Below are 23043 nucleotides of genomic sequence, written 5' to 3' on the forward strand. Positions count from 1 at the left end.
GTTCACTTGTACAACACTCTTTGCAATAACCCTTTCTCACATGGCTATTCCAGAAAGTTCATGGACATAATAAGCATGGCAATGTATAGTTTTATATTATTCTGTATCTCACTTAAAGCTGATTCACACAATGAATTTGTAAATTCAGTGTCCTTATTTTCCAGGGAACATACCTAATGAAGTGGACCCTTTCATCTTATGATTCCTTCCCAGCAATCAATATGAAAAACCTGCAAGAGTTTTTGTCTTGCGAACACATCAGCACTTAAGATCAACACAGTTAACTTCAGGTCAGGTTGAAAGTCATCAATAGTAACGTAGCCTTCTCAAGAACAAGTATTTGATATACTAAAGATAATGGACTATGTCCACATATGCCCTCATTCCTGAGAGACACCATGTTATGACTTCTAACACATTTTGCCTGACAGTTATTCTGCATGATGTACTACATCGTTAGTCTTGGAGAACTAGACAGTTATTTCCTACTACAGACTCTGATGTGTGGTCTGTTGTGAGAACTGGTAAATTTACCAAATTCATTATATTTCCAAGGATTCTCTCCAGTATGAATTGACTCACTATCTCTTAAAGGCCTTTCCACGATCAGTGTGTGTATAGTTTCTGTCCTTCAAAAGTAGTCCCACTCCTCCAGAGGTGTGGACATTTGAGGAAAAGCCTTACACCATCCATTACATTTGCAAGGTTTACTCTAAAACATAAACCTTCTGATGATCCCATTTTGATCTTTAGGTAAAAGCCTGACCAAGCAGTATTCTGTGGTTTCTCAAACATGTATGACATCTACTGCAGTGTTGCCTCCATAAAGCCTCTACTACATAAATTCATATGGTTTCCATGTTGCTGAATAGTTCTTGAACTCAAAGGGCTTTGCCTCACTTACTGCATTGAAGGTATTGCTCCAGTATGTCCGCCAACTTGTGAACACTGGATCAAGTCCTTGCAACATGCATTACATTTCTGTGGTTTCTCTCTAGGACATGTATTTTTTTCAAGGAAAAGACGGTGTTGTTTAAAGGCATCATACGCTCAGGCATGCAGGCCACTGCAGAGAGAGAGGTGTGTTTAAACATTTTAGGGTCTGGGTTTTCTATAGGGCCTTCTGAATATGGGTTGGTATAAGACATGGTACATATGGTGATTAATAATTTGCTTTGAAGTTCTCAAGAACAGTGTGGTCTAGGTGACCACGTTGAACCCGACATTATCCATTTAAGTGACTTATTGGTATGTTTATGCTCTACACGGCTGTTCTTTGTCCAGGATATGTTACTCAATTGATTAATGACTACACCGCTAGTAAGTATCATGTTAAAAGTCCATTCTTGGTCACAAAAACATAGTCGGGCAATCCAACCTGGGGAGATCTCCCTGCATGCTAGGTAATATACCAACCCTGCAGGAGTGTTTGTGATTCTTATTGAGAAAGAATTCACCACCAAGTCAAGCAGGTAAAAGCAAAGGGTAGTTTAATAAAGCAGATCACACACTCAGGGAGGGAGTGCAGGCATCGCGCTCTAGGCATCAGCAGCTGGTACGTTTTGTCTAGTGAAGAGTGAGCAGTAAGTCAAAACATTCCCGTATTAACTACTTGGTGAAGCCTGACTTTAAGGCAATACTAAAAGACTTGCCAGGTTCAGTGGCATTTGTAAGTTTCTTTTGACTATGGAGTACCCGATGTGCAGTGAGGCGTGAGCTTTGAGTAAAGGCTTTGCCACACTCAGGGCACTTGTAAGGTTTCTCTCCCGTATGAGTCCTCCGGTGACATACAAGGTGTGATTTCTGACTGAAGACTCTGCCACACTCATTGCACTTGTAAGGTCTCTCCCCAGTATGGACTGCCTGATGTGTGGCAAGGTGTGAGCCTTGAGTAAAGGCTTTGCCACACACATGGCATTTGTAAGGTCTCTCTCCAGTGTGGATTACCTTATGCATCGTTAGGGCTGATCTCATACTAAAGGCTCTACCACACTCAGGGCATTTGTAAGGTTTCTCTCCAGTGTGAATTACCTTATGCACAGTTAGGGTTGATCTCCAACTAAAGGCTCTGCCACACTCATTACATTTGTACGGTCTCTCTCCAGTGTGGATTACCTGATGCATAGTTAGGGTTGATCTAAACCTAAAGGCTCTGCCACACTCATTACAGTTGTAAGGTTTCTCTCCAGTGTGGATTCCCTGATGCCTAATTAGGGTTGATCTCCAACTAAAGGCTCTGTCACACTCATTACATTTGTACGGTCTCTCTCCAGTGTGGATTACCTGATGTATACTTAGGGCTGATCTCCAACTAAAGGCTCTGCCACACTCATGACATTTGTAAGGTTTCTCTCCAGTATGGATTACCTGATGATTAGTTAGAGTTGATTTCAGACTAAAGGCTCTGTCACACACATTACATTTGTAAGGTCTCTCACCCGTATGGGTTACCTGATGACTGGTTAGGTATGACTCTTGAGCAAAGGCTTTACCACACACATTACATTTGAAAGGTTTCTCCCCAGTATGGATTTTCCTGTGATTTTGAAGTTTTGAGTTTCGACTAAAGATTTTGCCGCACTCATTACATTTGTATGGCATCTCTCCACTATGGATTACCTGATGGTTAATTAGCATTGATCTAACACGAAAGGCTATGCCACACTCATTACATCTGAAATGTCTCTCTCTAGCATGGGACATCTGATGATTGGTAAGATGTGAGCCTTGAGTAAAGGCTTTGCCACACTCATTACATTTGAAAGGTTTCTCTCCGGTATGAATTCTATTGTGAGTTTTAAGTTGTGAGCTTTGACTGAAGCCTTTGCCACATTCCATACATTTGTAAGGTCTCACTCCAGTATGGATCAGATGATGCTTAGTTAGGGTTGATCTCACACCAAAGCCTTTCCCACAAACATTACATTTGAAAGGTTTCTCTCCAGTATGGATTCTACTGTGAATTTTAAGTTGTGAGGTGTGATTGAAGCCTTTGCCACACTCGATACATTTGTACGGTCTCTCTCCAGTATGGATTACCTGATGCTTAGTTAGGGCTGATCTCGTATCAAAGGCTTTGCCACAAACATTACATTTGAATGATTTCTCTCCAGTATGTATTCTCATGTGACTTGTAAGTTTTGACTTTCGACTGAAGGCGTTTCCACACTCGAGACATTTGTAAGCTCTCTCTACATTATGGATTTTCTGATGCTTAGTGAGGGTTGATCTCAACTTAAATGCTCTGCCACACTCATCACATTTGAAACGTCTCTCTGCACTATGGGTTACCTGATGATTGGTAAGGTGTGAGCCTTGTGTAAAAGCTTTGCCACACTCATTACATTTGAAGGGTTTCTCTCCAGTATGGATTCTACTGTGAATTTTAAGTTTTGAGCAGTGACTGAAGACTTTGCCACACTCGATACATCTGTAAGGTCCCACTCCAGTATGGATTACCTGATGCTTCAGTAGGATTGATCTCCAACTAAAGGCTCTGCCACACTCCTTACATTGGTATGGTTTCTCCCCACTATGAGTTCTCCGATGATTTCTAAGGTATGAATTTTTACGGAAGGCTTTCCCACATATGTCACATTTATATGGTTTCTCTTCAGTATGGGTTATCTGATGTGCAGCGAGGTGTGAGGCATGAGTGAAGGCTTTGCCACACTCACTACATTTGAAAGGTTTATTTCCATGAATTCTCTCAGGAATCCTAAGGTGTGAATGCCTGAAAAAACTGTTAGCACATTCATTCTGTTGGTATGGATTATTTCCAGTATGAATTACCTGATGTTTTGTTAGGCTTGAATGCACATTAAAGGCTTTGCCATACTCATTACATTTGTTTGTTTCTTCTCCAGTATGATTTCTCTGATGGTCAACCAGGCTTGACAGGCTTGAGCTTTGGATAAAACCTTTACTACATTCATTACTTCTGAGTGGTTTCTCCCCACTATGAGTTCTCTGATGTTTTACAAGTATGGAACTTTGGGAAAAAGCTTCCTTGCATCCATTACATCTGTAAGGTTTCTCTCCAGCATGGCTCACCTGATGGTTCATTAGGTTTGAAGGCACACTAAAGGCTTTGTTCCACTCATTATATTTGTAAGGTTTCTCTCCAGTAGGGATTCTATGATTTACAAGGTATGGATTTTGAAGGAAGTTCTTGGCACACTCATTACATCTGTAATGTTTCTCACCAGTATGAATTCTCTGATTACTTGCAAGGTCTGCATTCTGACTGAAGACGCTGCCACACCCACACTTACATGGTTTCTCTCCAGGATGGATCACCTGCTGTCCAGTCAGGTGTGAGTCTTCAGTAAAGGTCCTGCCACAGTCGAGACATTGGTAAGTTGCTCCCTCGTGGGCTGTCTGCTCCTGTGTCTCTTTTGAAGGATGCACAACATCACTGCCATATTTTTCAGTATTGTTGCTTTGGACACTAGGAGGGATTCTTTGTGGTGGGGACAATGAGGGAATACTGCTGAGAGACTTCTGCACTTTATTACATCCATGAATTTTCCCTTCAATTTGAAATACAGACAGTTCATCCGGGCAGTTTACTCCAAGCTGACTGTCAACAGGCTTCTTTCCTTCCTCCCATCTGCTACGTTGATCTCTTCTAACAGGGAGATGATTTTTATGTATTATAGGCATTCCTTTGTGATTTCTTTCTTCATCTTTCCAGTGACACTCAATGTCGTGAGGATTTTCCTGGATTTCCGTAAAGTTCAAATCTTCGACTTCGTGGCCTACATGTCTCCCCAGCCTCACTGTCTGGGATATTCCTGTATTGTCAACCTCCTTTGGTTGTAAATTCTTGATCATATGGGTAGAAGTAATATCTGTAACATTTAAAGGATGATAGGTATCCCATTAATTTGTTTGTAAAATAAGTATTTTATGCTGAAAGTATAATATTACATGAAAAGTGATATACTGAACAGATTCTGAAACTTCCCAAACAAAATTTGATATTCAAATTTTGGGGAACACTAGGATAGGATGCTTCACACTAAAGAGTGCTCACACATAATCCAACTTTACAACTTAGATTCAAGCACTCTGTGACAGAAACACTCATGCTATGCAAATACTTTAGCTCTAAAATGGTGTTTTTTCCACCCTGACCACAAAGCACATGCCAACTGGCAGTAAACATACTACTGTGAGGAAAACACAGTTTGATCCTAGACCTGCTGACACGTTCTTAAGAATGACTGCCCACCCAGGCAGTACAGCCTACAAAACCTTACAACAAATACCAGCAGTTTAGAAAGAAATACTTGAAGGGAAGAAATACAAGAGTTGAGCTGAATCACTAATAGAACTACTCAGCCATCGCTCCTGGGAATGGTTACTGAGACATCACCCCTGCACATACGAAATTAGATCGTGTTTGGAGAAAGTTGTTCAGTGGATAAAAAGGGAAGATTTTTTATGTTGTGATTCGTGCTCTGTTGGGGAAAGAGGGTAAAAGAAGTGCTGTGGTAACTGGGAGCTCAGGAGTACAAACTAACTGTGTCTGGAAATCACAGTGTAACAATGTATTCCGCCCAAATCAAGGTACCATGTGAGGAAAAGGAAATGTCTGCACTGGGCAGGGCAGGAGAGGAGCAGAGGGCCAAGGGGCAGGGGGAGCAGAGCTTCTGCTCGCACATCTGTACAAATGTAATTATACAACGGTAACTAAAATACTATCCTTCGTAGGAAAGAACTGTTTTAAAAACTAGCAGAATACTACTATCCCATTTTTAACTTTGGGAATTACACTATAAGCATGGGGAAAAAACTGAAGAGATTAAAAAAGGTGCAGAGTGTGATGTTGGACAGAGAAAGATTTTGTCTATTACAACATTTGCTATGAAATTTTTCAAGATGACTATCCCATGAGGTCCACTTCCAAGAATATATTCAAGAGAAACATAGAGAGATATTCCGGGAGATATGGGCAATGTTTTCAGCAGGACTGGGGAAGAAAAACCAGGAAATGCCCACCAAGAAATGATGGATGAGTTTACTCTGTACACACACATTCAGATACAATAAAATCATGCTGCCAGTACAACCAAGTAGGGAGACAGGTTCTGAATAATCATCTCCTGGCTTGATGGGCGGAGTTTATTTGGGAAACAAAGCTAGCATGAGGTATTTTAAAAAGTCAGGGCATTTCAAGGATATAATCAAATGACTTTAAAAAGGAATCTCACTTCATCATGAACTACACAACTTAAGATTTTAAAAAGAAGTTTAAATTTCATATATAAACGTGATAGGGGTAGATCCCTTGTTTGTTGTTAAAAACATAGTGTCCTTTTTTGCTGGGCTTCTGTAAATACTTAAACTCATATCCCTCAATCTCTTAACACAATCTCTTTAATAAAAAAGACATGGCCATCAAGAAAACAGAGAAGAGCAAACTCGAGGCACTCAGTACTCCATGGAGACACCAAATTAACAATAATACACAAACAAAAAATTCTTTGGGAATATACGTATAAACCAGCTCAAAAGCTGCAGCTCTCAAATGCCTACCCCCAGAAAACAGTGAGACAAAAAAAATGTATAAAAGTTTGAAACAATTTCCAGTAAATCAAGTGTTGGTACCTTGAAAAGACTGACAACATTGAGAAACCCATAGCAAGATTAATGAGAAAACCCAAGAGAAACCTCAATAATGGCTAAAATCAGCAATAAAAGCGGTAACTTCATAAATGGATTCTAATCAACTGATTATAATCTTACTATCAAAACGACTGTGAGAGTACTTTGAATAATTCTATGCATAAATAATGGCTAACCTAGAATGGATAAATTTCTGCAAAAACGCAACCTACCAAGACTGAATCATGAAGAGATCAAAAATGTAAATAGACCGTCAAATTCTAAGGAGACTGAGTAACTAATCAAAAAACATTAAACAAAGAAAAACCAGATAGCTACTCTGTAGAATTCAACCCAGCATAAGAATTAACACCAATCTTTCTCAAACTCATGTAAAAAAGTGAAGAGGAAAGAACAAATCCAAACTCATTGTATGAGGTCAGAAGTTCTCTACTACCAAAGATAGACAAGAACACTATAAGAATACTACACAGCATATGTCTGATAAATGATGCAAAAATCAAAAATAAAACAACTGAAAACCTTATTCAACTGCACATTAAAAGGACTGTACACCATGACCAGAGGCATATATTCCTGGCAGACAAAGATGGTTCAACATATGAAAATCATTCCACATAATACTCCATTTTAACAGAACGAGGAAAACACACATGATCATTTCAATTTATGAAAAATTCAACAGCCATTCATTCATGATGAAAACATGTAGTCAATTAAGAACAGAAAAAATATACCACAAAATAACAAAAGCCATACATGAAGAGCGCTCAGCTAACATACTAAATGGGTGACAGACTGAAAACTTTTCTCTAAGATCAGGAACAAGACAATGATGCCTGCTATAGCCACAAACAAATCTCTCATTTCACACCTATGAGGATGGTTACTGTTTAAAAAAACAGGAAACAAATGCTGACAAGGATGTCAAAAAATAGGAATTCTTCTTTAATCTTGGTAAGAAAGTAAAATGTAGCCACAATGGAAAGCAGTAGAGCTGTTCTTTGAAAAATAAAAACAGAATTTGCATATGCAATTAAGGAAGTACATGCGTATCTTCCTAAAATTCACATGTTGAAATCAAATCTCCAGTTGGAGGTGGACCATCTGGGAGTTAAGGAGGCATGAGGATCAAGTCTTCACAGATGGCAGCAGCGCCATCACAGCGAGGGGACAGAGCACAGGCCCACTCTCTACCATGATAAGATACGAGTAGTTAGGAGCTGCAGCCAAGAAGCGGATCCTCCTCTGACCCTGCTGGCACCGTTTTGGATTTCCCATCTCCAGAATGGTGAGAAACAAGTGTAACAACTGCCATAAGCCATCCAGTTTTCGGTATTTTGCTATAACAGTGTGAATGACTAAGACAGAAATTGGTTCCAAGAAGTGGGTGCTGCTTTGGAAGCAGCTTTAATGGGGTCATGGGTAAGGACTGGACGTTTTGCGGTGCATGCTTTAAGCTGAGGCTCATGAAGGGAAAGTTAAATGTGATTTTGGTGATGGCTCAGAGTGGAAAGAAGAGAGCTGCAGAAAACCTTCCCTCTTCTTAAAGAATACATATCTAATCACGTATCAAATGGTGGTAGTAATACAGTGAAATCCATTCTGATGAAGTCTTAGAAGGAAATGAGAAGCATTTTATTGCACAATGTAGAAAAGGCGAGCCTTCCTATACACTGGCAAAGAACTTGGCTGACTGGTGTTCATGTTCTAGAGTTCTGAACAACACAACTTACAACCAATGAAACGCCGTATTTAGCCGAGGAGACTTCTGAGCGAAGAGGTTAAGTAGCAGCCTGGTTTCTCCTGACTGCTGATGGTTAAATGTGATGAGAGAAATGAGTTGAGAAGCAATGCGCAATGTCAAGATTTGGAAATTCTCAGCCTAATCCATTGCAAAAACATGAGGACGCATGTGCAGGAGAACACTAAGGCAGTGGCCAAGGTAGTTTGGTTACTAGGGGTGTGAACTACAGGCCTCAATAAGCTACACCAACAGGAAAACTGTCAGTTTGAACTGAAGGGAAAGGAGATAGAAAAGAAAGAAAGAAAGGTTGGACTTTATAGGAGAGGACCATTGAGCTACTTGGCTGCAAACTCGCCCTCTTCTTCAACATGAAGAATGACTCCCAAAGGCAAGTCAGAGGTCATCAGGGCTGCCCCCTCAAAGTGCAGGGCACGGCCTCACATTCAACACACCAGATGCCTCCCCAAAGAACTGTGGGCTTTCATCCCCAGCCCAGGAGAACCCAGGGTGGGGCAGAACCCCAGACACATTGGGTCTGGAAGTAGGTCTGCTGTCCAGCAGGTCTGGAGGGCAGAACACAAAGTAAAAACGATTGTCCTCTAGCCTTAACCTCATGGACTTCCATGCTGGGGTTCGGACCTGCCTGGGGCCATCAACACATCCTTTTTCTCTGCTTCTCCCTTGTTGAACAGGAATACCTATCCTCTCCCTCTTCAACCCCTGGGTTTTAGAAAGCAGGTAATTTGTTCATTTTCCAAATTCAAAGTGTCAATGGACTTTGCCACAGGACGAAACCTCCATCAAGTCACACCTTTATCTGATTTAGATGGTGTTTATATTGAACTTTGGAATTTAGACTGTAGAGCTGATGCCAGGCTGAGCTGCCCTGCAGGGATACTGGGATGGAACGCATGTACTGGGCCTGGAATACTACACAGAACCTCGGGAACCAGGGGACCAGGGGCAGGGAACTATGGACTGAAGATGGGCATCCCTCTAAAACATGTTATGTCCGAACCTTCTAGAATACAAATGGGGGACTTGGGATGTAACCAGGTGTGGGGGACAGAGTCCTCATGAGCAGGGGTAGGCCCGCGTGAGGGCGAGCAGGGAGCTAGGCAGGCCCCATCGGCCATGAGAGGACACAGGCAGGAGTTGGGCCCCTGCAACCCAGCAGTGTCCTCCTTAGGACCTGAATTCCGCACCCTGATCTCAGCTGCCCAGCCTCTGGATGGTGAGGAATAAATTTCTGTGGTTAATAAGCCAGCCCATCTGTGGTACCAAGTCTATAGGAGCCTGAATGGAGCAAGATAGCATGGGACCCAACAGCTGTGCCTCTGGGTACATAGGCAAAAGAAGTGGCTGTGGGTTCACACAGCTCTCCGGACCCCAGGTTCACAGAAGCATGTTTACATTAGCCAAGAGGTAGGAGCAGCCCCTGGTTCACTGACGGATGAACACACAAAATGTGGGGAAATATTACTAAGGCTTTAAAAAAAAGACACAAATCCTGTCATTTGCTACAAGGATAAACCTTGAGGGTGTCATGTTAGGTGAAGTAAGCGAGTCAAAAAAAGAGACTGAGTCCACTCACATGAGGTGTTCAAAACAGTCAAGTTCATAGAAACAGAAACAGTCATGTGGCGACCGCCGGGGCCGGGGAGGAGGAGACCCGGGGTGAGAGCAAGTGGGTTCCATCCCTGCAGCGACCAGGGGGGCTGCACTCAAGACAGGAACACACGCCCTGTTCCACCTCTGCTGAGCTCCAGCGATGTACATCACGATGCAAGTTATTCGACACGTTTAAAACAACACCCACGAGTTCAGGGGGTGTTCCTACGCTCTGTGTATAAGTAGGTGTGCAGTTGCTATTGTGAAACAGAGAAACTTCATGCACGCTTATCCAAAAATTATTCAATTAGCATTAATAAACATCATCCAGAGAACAAAAGCAAGTTGCAGAGAGAATAAGTGAATACAAATAAGGGCCAGAGAACAGGGCAGCAGCAGGAGCTGGGGCGACAGGGGCCTGGTGCACCTGAAATGACCTTCGGAGGGGAAGAAAGACGGGGACCTACAGTCTTCCTAAGTTCACAAAGGGAAGCAATTAACAATACTTTTTGAAATCTTTCAGAAAATATAGGTGCTATAAAAAGAAGTGGAGAAGTTGATAAAGTACAAGCAAAGGGCTGTTTCCTCTAAAATACAGTGAGATACTGAATTATTAACTCATTACACCAGCATAGAAATGGTAAATCTAGGAGAGTCATTATCAGATTATCCCATTTGCACCAATAAATAAAAACTTGGTGAAATTTAGAGAAAACCCAACAAATTATATATAAAGAACTGAAAATAATCTAGAGAAAAACCTATGAATCTTACAGAAGAAGTGGCTTACACCAAACGTCACTGAGCACGTCACTCCCCTCACGAGCAGTCAAGCCTCCGTCAGATGCCCCACAGCCCTTCTTCCTGCAGTAAAATTAATAGCGGTGCACACGGGGCGGAACTGTCACAGGGACAACGCCCAGTCAGCAGTGGGAGGAGGGGCACGCGGCCTTGGGCATGTACTCCCGGGGACACACTCCCCACCTCTTACTGTGGCTCAAGGGGACTAAGGGTGACCAGTGGCCTGTGTGACCCCACGTCACTGGGCCCGTGGGCTCCTCCTGCGACACCCCACAAACCCTAGGAAAGCCCTGGGCACACCTGTCAGCCAGGCTCTCCTGGGACTTCCAGCTCGGAATCCGGGACACGCCCCCAGCCTCCAGGGGCGCTTTTGCAGGGTCCAGGGTGACACTGCAGCCCGAGTCCCTCGCCACAGCTCTTCTGCCACCAAGTCAACCCACTGCATCAACCCCAGCATGAGGGGATTATCCCAGCAAGAGCAGGATGAAACTTCTAGAATTTCAGACCCTAGGAATGCATATTTCCAAAGCAAGATTCAGAGGCAAAATCACGCAAACTCATTCCACATTTCCATGCTAGGCAGAGCAGTGGAAGAGAGAAAATACCAGCTAAGGGACCTGAAGTCCTAGTGAAACAGGGACCGTGGGTTTAGACAGAGTAGGGTGAGGGCCCCCAGAAAAGGCAAGCCAAGATAATTATAGTCAGAGCAGTGTAAAAACATGCAAGGAAACCCCCTACCAAAACTCAGGGTTAAACATTAAGCTCTAGAGTCATTCTTCAGTGAGATCAGTTAATATTCCCCAGATAAAGGAAAGTAGCCCATGTTTTTTATTATGCTAATCATTGTAATTATGTGTCAGATTCACTTCGGCATGCTATAAGGCCCAGGCCTATGTGCACTTTATCCTCCTTTACACATGATCAGGTGATTCACAACCTGGGCAATTAATAATGGCAAGCAAGCCCGGCCATAAACAACATAGTAAAAGAGAAAGATTCCATCCTACACTTTCGTTTAAACTCCTTTGCAAACAGACAATAACTCAGCCCACCTTGAGGGCAGGACAGGCAGAATTAATTGATGACTGATACGCTCCCAGACCAAAAAGCTGTTGCTCTGGGGAAGGAATGTGCAGTAAACTTCTTATGTTAATTTTGCAAAACTATCTAGAAGACTGATGTCTCCTTAAGGATGAACAATCTAGGAACACTTTACAGCTCCACGCCCCTACCCCTTTATCATGTTATAAGCCCCCAGACAGTACACGACCACAGGCTCTCTTGTCCCCTCCTGGTGTGAGCCGGGAGCTGTCCTCCCACTTTACCTCTCCCTGGCTCTCCTACATTAAGTGTTTGTGAAGTACATTCTTCGATGTCGTGAACAAGAACCCTGGTGTCACTAGGACCTGTGATGGGGCTGGGAGCTCTCCCACGGTCACCAAGCTAAGAGCCCGACAGCTAAGGCCATCTGCTCGGCACGTGGCCTGGGGATCCCAGAGATAATCGCCCTGTCCACTGACTTCACGGTTGTGCTCAAAACAATCGCAGCTGCATCCCACGTCCCCGTCGCACACTCTTCAGAGCTGGGCTAAGGAAGGGCAGCAGAAACGGCTGAGGGCCCTGATCAGGCAGACAGGACATGAGGGCGCCACAAGGAACGGAAGCACAGCCACCATCCATCCTCCTGCCTCCTGCCTCAGGCTTCCAAGTACAGCTAACGGAGTTGGAAGCCAGAAGAGGCAGGCACCGGAGGCCTCAGATCCCGTACAAACAGGCCTGGGCTAAGAACTGGCTGGGCATCCAGTGGAATCCAGCACCGGAGAGACCCACGGGAAAGGGGACCCCTTTGAAACCGCCATCCCCTCGGCCTGCAACAGCAAGGTCAAGGACCAAGGACCTCACAGGACTCCGAGGACATGTAACACATCATACGAAGACCTTGCCGTCTCTCTGCCAGGGCTGCAACACCGCTGGGGTGTGAGAGGGGACCCTTCACGTGCTGAGGCCTCAGAGCCATGTGCTGGGCAGAACAGGTTCCCCTGAGGGCTCACCAGGAAGCGGCGTCGGTCCTCCCACAGAACCCTCCCCCCCTGGGTCCGGGACCCACACTCTTAGTGCTGGGCCTTCCTCTGCCCTCCTGAGCCCTGCCTGTGCTCACAGCCTAATATGATCCCACCCATTTGGTTTTTTCCAATTTTCTCTCTCTGCTGTTCAGGGATCTTCTGCGCAGATAATATTCAGACCAGTAAGAGAAAATTCTGGTCTATAAAAAAAGGAATGGGACATGCTGTGACACTTCTAGAATCCTAGCTCCGGGCTCAGGTGAGGAGAGAAGGATACTTCAGACAGGTCTAGAAACCTATTGCACAAACCCCTCCAACCACCTGCCTCCTGAATGCACAGGGAACAGAACAGTGAGACATCTGGTCTCTTCCAAGAACTGCTGAATGGAAAGCAGAGAGGCGGCAAACAGGAAAGCGGCTACTGGAAAGCACAGCACAGGGCTTTACACGTATTTATCTCTGACGTATCATCTGAAAAAGGAGTGAAGTGAAAGTGCAGACGCCACATTACGAAGCTCTCCATGTCTGACTGAAGGGGCTTTGGCCTCAGTAGCACACTGCGAGGGTTCCTTAGGGGCAAACCAGAGAAAAGGCAGAGATAGCTAATCCCCACTTCTGCAGGAACGCCATCCTCACCCAGGGACACCAGGTTCCTGTAGTTCTCCTGCATCACGTCCCGGTACAAGGCCCGCTGAGCAGGGTCCAGGCAGTCCCACTCCTCCTGGGAGAATCTGACGGCCACATCCCTGAAGGTCAACCGTCCCTGAAATGAAAACACATTTGATGAAGGAGCATGAGGGGAGATCCTCACACGAAATAAGGAGACAGAGGTGTCGGGGGAGATGTGGATGAAGTTTATATTCTGACAGATCCGCATAAACGGATTCTGAGTTATGTGTCTCTAACATTAATATCTTATGCTTCTCCCTGGAATGTGCTCCTCATCTGTGCACTTCTCAATCTGGGGGATAACACATGAAACACACAAATACAAATTCAGCACTGGGTGCTCTATATCTAAGTGTCAGATACTATGTTCTACATAATGTGTGATGTCCCATATATAGACGAAGTAGAGCAGGAGAGGTGGCCTCAGAGATGACAGTGTCCACAGAGGTTTTAAAGAAAAGTAGGAACCTAAACATTGTGATGATAGTAACAGCAGTGGCTTAAAAGGCTTTAACACTTCTAACGTGCTGGGTGTTAGTTACTCAATGCTTTACATGTACTAACATGTTACCAGCATGATAGCTCATCTGAGGAAGTTCTCTGCCCATCTCATGTTACAGAGGTAAAACTGTGTCACAGACACTGTAAGAAACTGGCCTCTGGTCCAACAGCTAAGAAACAAATAAGCAAGCACCAGAACTCAAGGGGTCCAGCTTTACAACTGAACATAAATGATAAAACAGCTAAGTAACAGAGCACTAAAGTGCATGGATAGAGGGTCCTTTACCAGAAAATTGAAATAACTTCAAGGGTAACTACATGGGACTGCATAAAAGGAAATTATATGCGCGCACACACACACACATGCACAAAGTACATTTAAATAATTAACAGGACAGTGAAAGAAATACATACCAGGACAAGGAATATACCAAAGACATAATTTCCACTGCTACAAATATAAACTTGTTAACCATGCAATGCCTTTTACAACAACAATGGTCTTACACATCTAAGCAGTTGAACACGTACCCACAAACAAACCAATTAACCGCCATGGGAAAAGGTGTCTCTGGACATTCATTTAAATTGTTTTTCCCATCATTTTTATGTGTATGTATTTCACCATCTTTGGGACAATGAAAATATATCTATTGTACTTATTCTAGTTTGTCAACATCATTCAAAAGGAAGCTAATGGGAAAGTAAAAGGAATAAAAAAATCGACAACACTTCCAGTTCCTATAAAGCACCGATATACAAAAATATAATTTTATCCACTCAAATTTAAATATGTAGTCATTAAACAAAGTCAAATAGACTGTTTACTGCACTAAAATGCTTGAGCTTTGGAAGTTATCATATTACACATTACATTACAGCTCATTAAGATAAAAAAAAAAGACCAGAAAAATGAACACTACAAACAACTACTGAATAATTGAAAAATCATGAAGAAAGGATATTGGGGGAAAAAACTGTTATTACACTAGAAATTTCAACAAACGCCATGATCACTACAACACTGGGAGCTTTTCTTCTGAAATGACGGTGGAGAAAAGGGCACTGCCCAGGGCTCCTGCCATTCACCCCTGTCCAGGCAAACTACACACGCACGAATCTCAGGACAGGGAGAGGCTCAAAAGGAAGGAGGGAAAGATCCTCGATGCCACCAGGACACTCCAGACAGCAGCAGCAGCCGTTATCAGAGCACAGGAAAGAGGCCAGACGGGAGATGTCACAAGAGACAAAGGGCAGTATTATGGCAAGAGGGACCATTCCCGGGAAGATGCAGCCATTACGAACATGCCCGCACTCTCACAGCGATGACGCAAACACGGAAGGAGGGGACGGAGAGACAGACAGCATCGCAGAAACAGTATGAGGGCCAACACCCCAGTGTTAACACGGACAGAACAACCAGCCAGGCGGGCAAGGAGCCCGAGGACTCACACAGCTCCCCAGCCCGACGGGCCCGACAGCCGGGAAGGACACCCCCCCACAGCCACAGGGCACCTTCTGTGCAAGCGCACGCGGGACATTCTGCAGGACAGGCCACATGTTGTGACACAAAACAAAGCAGAAATGTCCAAAGATTGAAATAATAATATGTATCTTCTCTATCCAGTGAAGCTAGAAACAAATAGCAGAGGGAAAACAGACAACTCCACAAAATATGGAATACACCTCATGTTTAAATAAAAAGGTCCAAGAAGTCACAAGGATTTTTAGAACTATGACAAAAAATGGAAATACAGCACAGCAAACGCGGGGGACGCAGTGACGGCGGCACTGAGGAGGATGCCTGCCTGCAGTGCTAAGTCTTACATTACAGAAAAGGAGTGGTCTCCAATCAGAAATAGGATTTTATACCTCAAAAAATCAGAAAAACAACAAACTGCACCAAAATTTAGTAGAAGAAAAAAGATTAGAGCAGGGAGAAATGAAACAGAGACTAGGAAAATTACATAAAAATCAACAGACCAAGAACAGGTTTTTTAAAGATTAAGAAATTGACAAACATTTAGCTAGGCTGAGAGACACAGAGAGAAGAGTGAGCCCTCAAGTAAAATCAGAAATGAAAGGGGGACACTGCAACAGGTGTCCCAGAAATGTGGAAAAGGGTCTATAAGAAAGGACTATGAACAATTATATGCCAAGAAATTACATATCCTAGAAAATACGGGAACATTCAGAGAAACATACAACCTCGCAGCCGCATCACCAAGTAATAAAGAGAATGTGAACAGTTACAACTAGAGAGAGTCACGCGGTCCTCAGAAACCTCCAACACACACCCAGGGCCAGAAGGCTTCCCCAGGAGCCTACCAAATACTTACAGAAGAATAAACACGAATCCTGCTATAAATCTTCAGAAACACTTCTATGGAATCGCATGATTCTGATACCAAACCCAGAAAAAGACACAGGAAGAAAAGTAGAGACTGATATTCCTGAAGAACATCAATGCAAAAACTTAACACACGAGCATATGAAACTCGACAGCACATTCAAACCAGTACAGACCACCACAGGTGGAATTATTCCTGCATGGCTGGGAATATTCAACATACAAAACCACTCAATGTTAATGCGCTCCATTAATAGGAAGGAAGGGAAAAGAAACACACAATTATCTCAGTTAATGGGAAAAAAGCTGACATTTGACAAACTCTGAGGATAAACACTGAAGGAACCAGGAATAGTAAACGCGAGCAGGGCCCTATATGAAAGGCACACATAGAACGGCACATGCAGTGCTGAGACTGGAAGCTCCCCTTCAAGCCCGGGGAGAGGCCCAGGATGCACCCTGCCCGGAGTACCGTGCAAAGTGCTTTTAAGAAACGGAAGTCCCAGCCAGGTCATTACCATGCACACGAAAGAGGAGCCATCCGTGCTGGAAAGGTGGACGCCATAGGTTAAAATGCATGATAGAATCCAACACCCTCTGTCTCTGATGGTGTTTCCCAATCATTAAGATTTTGAGCCCGTGACTCACGTGTCCAGCTTCAGATATATTCCAAATCAGGCAGAAAAGATTGCCCCTTTTTGGTCTCCTTTCCCACAACTTACCACATACTTATGAACATCAGTACGTGTCTTCCCCCTGCAGCCTCTTTCATCCGGGCTACGGAGAGCTGACAGTGCATCCAGGCACAGCCCTAGACGCGTCCCTGCTGCCCACCCACCCCGACGCCTTGTCCCCTGAACACGGTGGGAAGCCCTGCCCAGGACGATGCCCAGGGAGCCCCCGCACAAGCCCCATGTCACTGGGTCAGCTGACATGGAACCGAAGTGGGGATGAGAGGTGCGGACATGCGAGTGCAGTGACCAGGGGTCACGCAGTCAGGGTCAGGGCTCAGGGAGACCCAGGAAGGGCCCTTCAGGAAGGAGACACAGAAGGTCACCCAAAGGGTAGGGACTTTACCTGAGGAACAGCCATTCCTGGCTCCTTCTCTGCCGTCCTCCTCCTCTTTTTCTGGACTCTGGCCTCAGGGAACATGAGTCTTTCTTAGAGCCAATCCTGAAGGCAGAAAACATGCCGTTTAATGCTTAGAGTAATCGCATTCCCTTCCTTTGCTACAACCACATGGGGGACCTCCCGGTGTGGAAAGGACGGTCCCCTGCTGCCCACTGCTCAGGAGGGACTCGCGGACAGAAGCCTCCTTAGGCCAACGGGTGAGTTCCCCCACCATCTCTTCAGATCCCGCCCTCCTGGGAAGCCCTCGCACACTATGCACCAAAAACCTACACATCAATAAAGGGGAAATAAAAAAGAAATCCGCTCAGAGCTTACAACTGACTCTCTTTCAATATTTTGCACATGTATAGCTATGTTTTTGTAATTCTGTATTTTTTAAATATTTTACAATTATTTCCTGGAAAAGGAGTTACATGTTACTATCGGCATGAAAACCTTTATATAGTGTCACCTGACCAGAGGTTCTCCTTCCAGGAGGTGAGACAGGACCAGCCTTAACGCAGGTCATCTGTGTGCAGCAGTGAGCACCAGGGCGCTGAGCGTCTCTCCTGAGGCTGTGGGTGGCTGCAGGGAGGGGTGTCAGGCCTCCATGGGGTGTGATCAAGGCCGGGTCTGTGAACTGAAGAGGGGTGTGGGGACAGCCAGGGTCCCCACTGCTGCAGTGTGTGCGATAACGTTTGCCTTTAAAGATGGAAAAATAGAGTGCATACAAGATCTGTCTTTGTGTGTTTCGAATGCACATACCACCATTTGTGGCTGCGACCGAAGTAACATCCACGAGTCAGGATTACACATCCAGGTTCTCACCCTGATACCAGCACTTAATTCTGTTCCAGAAAGTCATTGTGAAATGTTTTTAAAATGCAGGATTGTGAAAAAGCGACTACAGGTGAGTACAACACTGAACAAGGAAGTTGTAGAAATAAGTTCTGAGCATATTTCCTTTTCATTTCAGCTTTACAGATGGGTGAGGTTTTGTTTTTATTTGTTTTGAGAATATTGCTGCACCAGACATAGTTGGGCTCTGTTGCACAGAGCTTCCAAGTCAATCCGGCACATCTTCAACACTGCAGAAAAAAGACGGGAGAGACCAGAGGGGAACAACTACTCTGAGGTCACAGCTCACTATGCTAAGAAATCACATAAAAGGGAGGAAAACTGAATACTACAAAACTGGTTAAATTAGTCTTTGACTCTTAAAACATCACTGACATCCCTACCAACTACCAGTCAAACAGTCTAAAATTATTAATTGGTACCAAAGAACACGTCCATCCAAGACAGAAGATACAGGGGACAAAGCCTGCAGGCCTGACTTAAACCACAAACAAGTTGAAAAAGGAAATGATATGTTTTTCAAGTCTAAGTCATTTTGGTCAAAGGAAAATGTGACAATGTATCATATTGATAAAAGAATAACATGAGTTCATTAAAGGCCACCAAAACTTATTTGAGAAGTTAATTATATGAAAGTAGAAATTAGATGGGCGAAGATTTATCTCAAACTACAAAATGAATGATGAATTACATATTAACTGTATATATATCTCTATAAAATTCTATTACAAAAAATAAAAATGAAAACAAAGCAGTCATTTTAATGTACCTTTAAAAAGGGTACCATGTGGTGACAAGTCGTTCCATGCCCCAGTTCTCTTCCAGATCCTCTAGCCCATCTACCCCAGCTAGGAAAACGAAAAGACGGTGGCCCACCACTGACCAAGTCAGGACACTGTCCTCGGGCTAAATGAGGTTGCAAATGGAAGCTATGTTCAGATACATACAATGAATATAAAATGCACCAGCCTATTATTACTTCGGCAATTCTCAGTCTCATCTCTATCATTTAAACAAATTTTAGATGCATGTTTAAAGCCACCAATCGATATATCAGAACGTAATCACTCACTACTCATCTGGGTCCATGTCGCCGCCCCTCCAAACCCACCCCCAATCCCCTTCACCCCCGCCAGTTTCCATGTTGTGTTTCCACCTCTCACTTTGTATATCCACCTCCCTATTTCTTTTTCTCTTTGATTTTGTGTTTTCCCGCTGGGTTGCTGCTCACTCAGGTGCCCTCCCCTCTCCTGCCGTCTGTCCCTTCGGTGCCTCCTCTCCCCCCTGCTCCGCGCACTGCAACTGGTCCCCCTCCCGCTGCCCCTTCTCCCCGGGCTTCCTCACGGTCCCCGCTCTCCCCGCAATCCCGCCCTCCGCCCGCCCTCTTACACTCTCCTGCGCAGTCACTCCCCTGCCCTCCCGCCCGGTCACGCGCCCCCCGTCCCCTCCACGGCACCCCCAGCGGCTCTGCTTCCCTCCTGCGCCCTCCGGGCCGCCCCGGTCCTCTCGGGCCCTGAACCACGCCGCCCTGCGGCCACGGCTCCCAGGGCGCACCCTCCCCGGACTCCCGCCCCGAGCGCCTCCCCGCCTCCCCCCAAGGGCCTCCCTCCCCGGGGACTCACCTCCACCCGGAGGCCCCGCAGGTTCTAAGCCTCCCCGGCTCCGCCGCCTGCTCCTTCCCGGGCTCGCCCGTCCTCTCCCTGCGCCTGCTGTCCCGCAGCCTCCCGGCCTCCGCACTCGTCCCGCTTCTGTCCCCGCCGCTCCGGCCCGGCCTCTCCCCAGCGCCGTCGCCCGCGAGCCCAGGGGCGCGGCCTCCGGGAGAGCACGTTCACCCGTCGGCGGAATCCGGGGCTCGAGCCCGGCGTCCCCCTCCAGCACCGCGGTCCGGGGAGGAGGCGCCTCGGCAGGGGCGGCCCGGGGAGCGGAGAGCCCGGCCCGGGGCCGCGGGGAGGGGGGCTCGCCAAAATCCCGGGCCCAGACAGGCTGCCGCTGCCCTACGGAGGCCGGAGACGCTACTCAAGGGTTTTAGGCAGATAAACGACGCGAATGGCGCGTCCACGTGGACGGAAGGCAGAACGGCGGAGGGCCGGGCCCAGCCTCCCCGCGACCGCGGACCGCAAGGGAAGCGCACCGGACCGCGAGGCGACGTCGGAGTTACCAGGGCGGGGCGCGGAGGGGGGATTCTGAGGTCCGCAGCAACCCCCGGGATCCAGCGTGCAGGAGCCACAGCGCAGAACAGACCGAAAACAGGAGAGACCGAAACTCCAGCGCCACACGGCGACCTCCGCTCCCCAAGAGCTGCCTGCGGTTGTGCGGAAAGCGCGCGCGCGCGCAAGAGGCGGGCGGCCGTCAGGGGGCGGGGCGCGGTCCCCGGGAGGGTCGGACCGCGTAGTTTAATGGTTCAGTTTTAAGATAAGGGCTAAAGTTACAGGGCCACTGATTTTGGAAAATAAGGTGTTTCCCTCTTCAGTTGAAAACAGTTCAAGTAAATGCCATTTTTTGAGCGGGATGCCCGCCAGTCCTGCCAGTGAGTCTGCAACAGCAGAATCTGGCAACTAGGATCTGATCTGGTGGGTGGAGGGTCGATGTGGGGCGTTGGTTAGATCAAGAAAGGTATCTGGACTTTACTGCTTAAGAAATTTACTTAAACCAGTTCTTTGAATTTTCTGTGTGAGGGCCATGTAGGGTGTGAAATGCAAAAGACTCCCTGTGGGGAACGGGGAACTGCACAGCAACCTCATTTCCACTCCTATTCCCCATTCTCCACTTTACTAGGGAGACCTGGAGAGGAGGCCGTGGAGGGCAAACGGCTGTGACGTAGGCCACCATCCCTTGCTTTAAAAAAAAAAAAAACTGTTAAAGAGTACATATTGTGATGTTCTTTATACTGTTATTCTGTTCCACAATAGTTTCATGAAATACAAACGCCTTTGAGATACATTTTGTGGGCATCATAATGTTTAAGTCGGTAATTCTAAATATAATTTCCAAGTCACTTTCATTCTGAAAGTAATGAGAAAGTATCTTTTTTAATTCAAAAATATTTTAGGGTTTTTTTTTCTTTGCTATTTCTAAATGTTCTGTCAGGTGTGGATAACAAAGCTTGTAAAATACACCATCTCCAGACCACATTTGGATTTCTTCTCATCTAAAGAATAATGAACTTCATAACATTTCTGAGTTAGGGAAAGGGGTATTATCCTCTTATATGAATCCCAAAGAAAGTAAAACTAGATGGTCAGGGTTTCAGTAGACTCTTCCTCACAATCATGCCATCTACTATGAAGTATGTTTCTCTCACATCTCTACATGTGGAAAAATTCATCCATACACAAATACGGAATCAATTGAAATATAATCATGTTTACATGGGGAAGTTGGCATATGTACCTCAGAGGGGGAGGGAGGGATATGTTCTCCGCTGGGGAAAAATTATCATTAAAGCCTTCAAAATCAGTCAAAGGGGGAATTAAAGTGGGAGACACCCATTTATGGCTTACAAGTACTATTCGTCCACTTCTGCTCACCTCTCATGACCTGGCCGCAAAAAGGGGCCCCACCCAAAATGACCAGTTCAGGTATGCCCTCACACTCCCAAACCTGTAATCAGTGGACATGGAGATGGACTTCTCTCAAGCGTTGGAAACACCTATTGATTAGGAGATGCATTAGAGTCAAGTGAGAGATTCTGAAAATATTGCAATTTTACCCCCACAGGCTTGCCTGCTTTCACACACCGAGTGCCTCTGTAAACATACCCCACCCTAAAATGTATGCTGGTGAACGCCCGAACCAGATAACTCCATGTATCAGGCGCTCCATTCAATGCCCAAACTGGGTAATATCACAGGTGGACTGTCCCCTTACCTCTGACCCCTGCATGGATAGACTGGTCTATGCAGGGGATTGTACAGAGTCCCTCTGGCAAGCTTGTCCCAGAGGTCCCTGACACCGCACCACAAATTTGCACGATGCTTGCTTCTGCTCATATACTCACACTCCTGCTGTGTCTCAGATTCACCACTCCACTGGAAGTGTCTCCATTGCATTGCCTTACCCTTGGGAAAGACAAGAGGCTGACTGGGACAGCATGGATCCTTACCACCTGCTGTGTGGTATGAGATGTGATATGCATGCTTTTCAGGTATGCATGATCCCCCTTGAGTGTTGTGCAAAAAGCAAATTGCAAAATAAACTGATTCATGCAACTTTAATGGTGTTAAGTTCATTACTCCACCACCCTGTGGATCCATACTTCCTGACCTGCTCACATCAATAGCAATGATGGACTAATTTATTTGCTATTGGCTGATTTAACTTCCACTCTACTCCTGGGTGGGGTCCAAAATCCTCTCATTAACATGACAAGACATCCCTTTAGGTACTGTGGAGGAAGACCAAATATACCTGGGAAATAGGTATTTGTTCATGAGTGGCCAAATGTGTATTTCATATGACTCACATAGCAGTCCACACCCTGGTCTTCAAACACAGATTGTTGTGAGAACTGGTTAAAATTTACCAAATTCATTGTATTTGCAAATGTTTTCTCCACTATCAATTGAATTGTTTCATGATCTCTTAAAGGCAGTTCCACGATGTGTGTGTCTGTCTGTGTGGTTTCCCTCCGACACAAATTGTTTCATTTCTCCAAACATGTGGACACTTGAGGAAAAGCCTTACCCCATCCACAGCATTTG

At 45.4% G+C, this 23043-nt stretch overlaps 1 protein-coding gene across 7 annotated transcripts in view; it reads right to left on the reverse strand.

Annotated features, from left to right (window-relative positions):
• Positions 1-1473: 1473 nt before the first annotated feature.
• Positions 1474-23043, reverse strand: part of LOC130678807 (zinc finger protein 493-like) — a 170701-nt gene continuing 149131 nt past the window's right edge. For 3 of the 7 annotated variants that reach the window (XM_057496353.1, XM_057496350.1, XM_057496354.1), the window contains exons 3-4: positions 13492-13618; positions 1474-4853 (exon numbers count right to left, since the gene is read on the reverse strand). In XM_057496353.1, coding sequence (XP_057352336.1) covers positions 1609-4853; positions 13492-13618 — 3372 coding nt within the window. In that variant the 3' untranslated portion in view covers positions 1474-1608. Of the gene's footprint in view, positions 4854-13491; positions 13619-17452; positions 17549-19965; positions 20662-23043 lie in introns of those variants that run through there. The other 4 variants (XM_057496352.1, XM_057496349.1, XM_057496351.1 and 1 more) reach the window with 4 other exon arrangements.

Source organism: Manis pentadactyla (genome assembly GCF_030020395.1).
Source record: "Manis pentadactyla isolate mManPen7 chromosome 15 unlocalized genomic scaffold, mManPen7.hap1 SUPER_15_unloc_1, whole genome shotgun sequence".
Classification (NCBI taxonomy): domain Eukaryota; kingdom Metazoa; phylum Chordata; class Mammalia; order Pholidota; family Manidae; genus Manis; species Manis pentadactyla.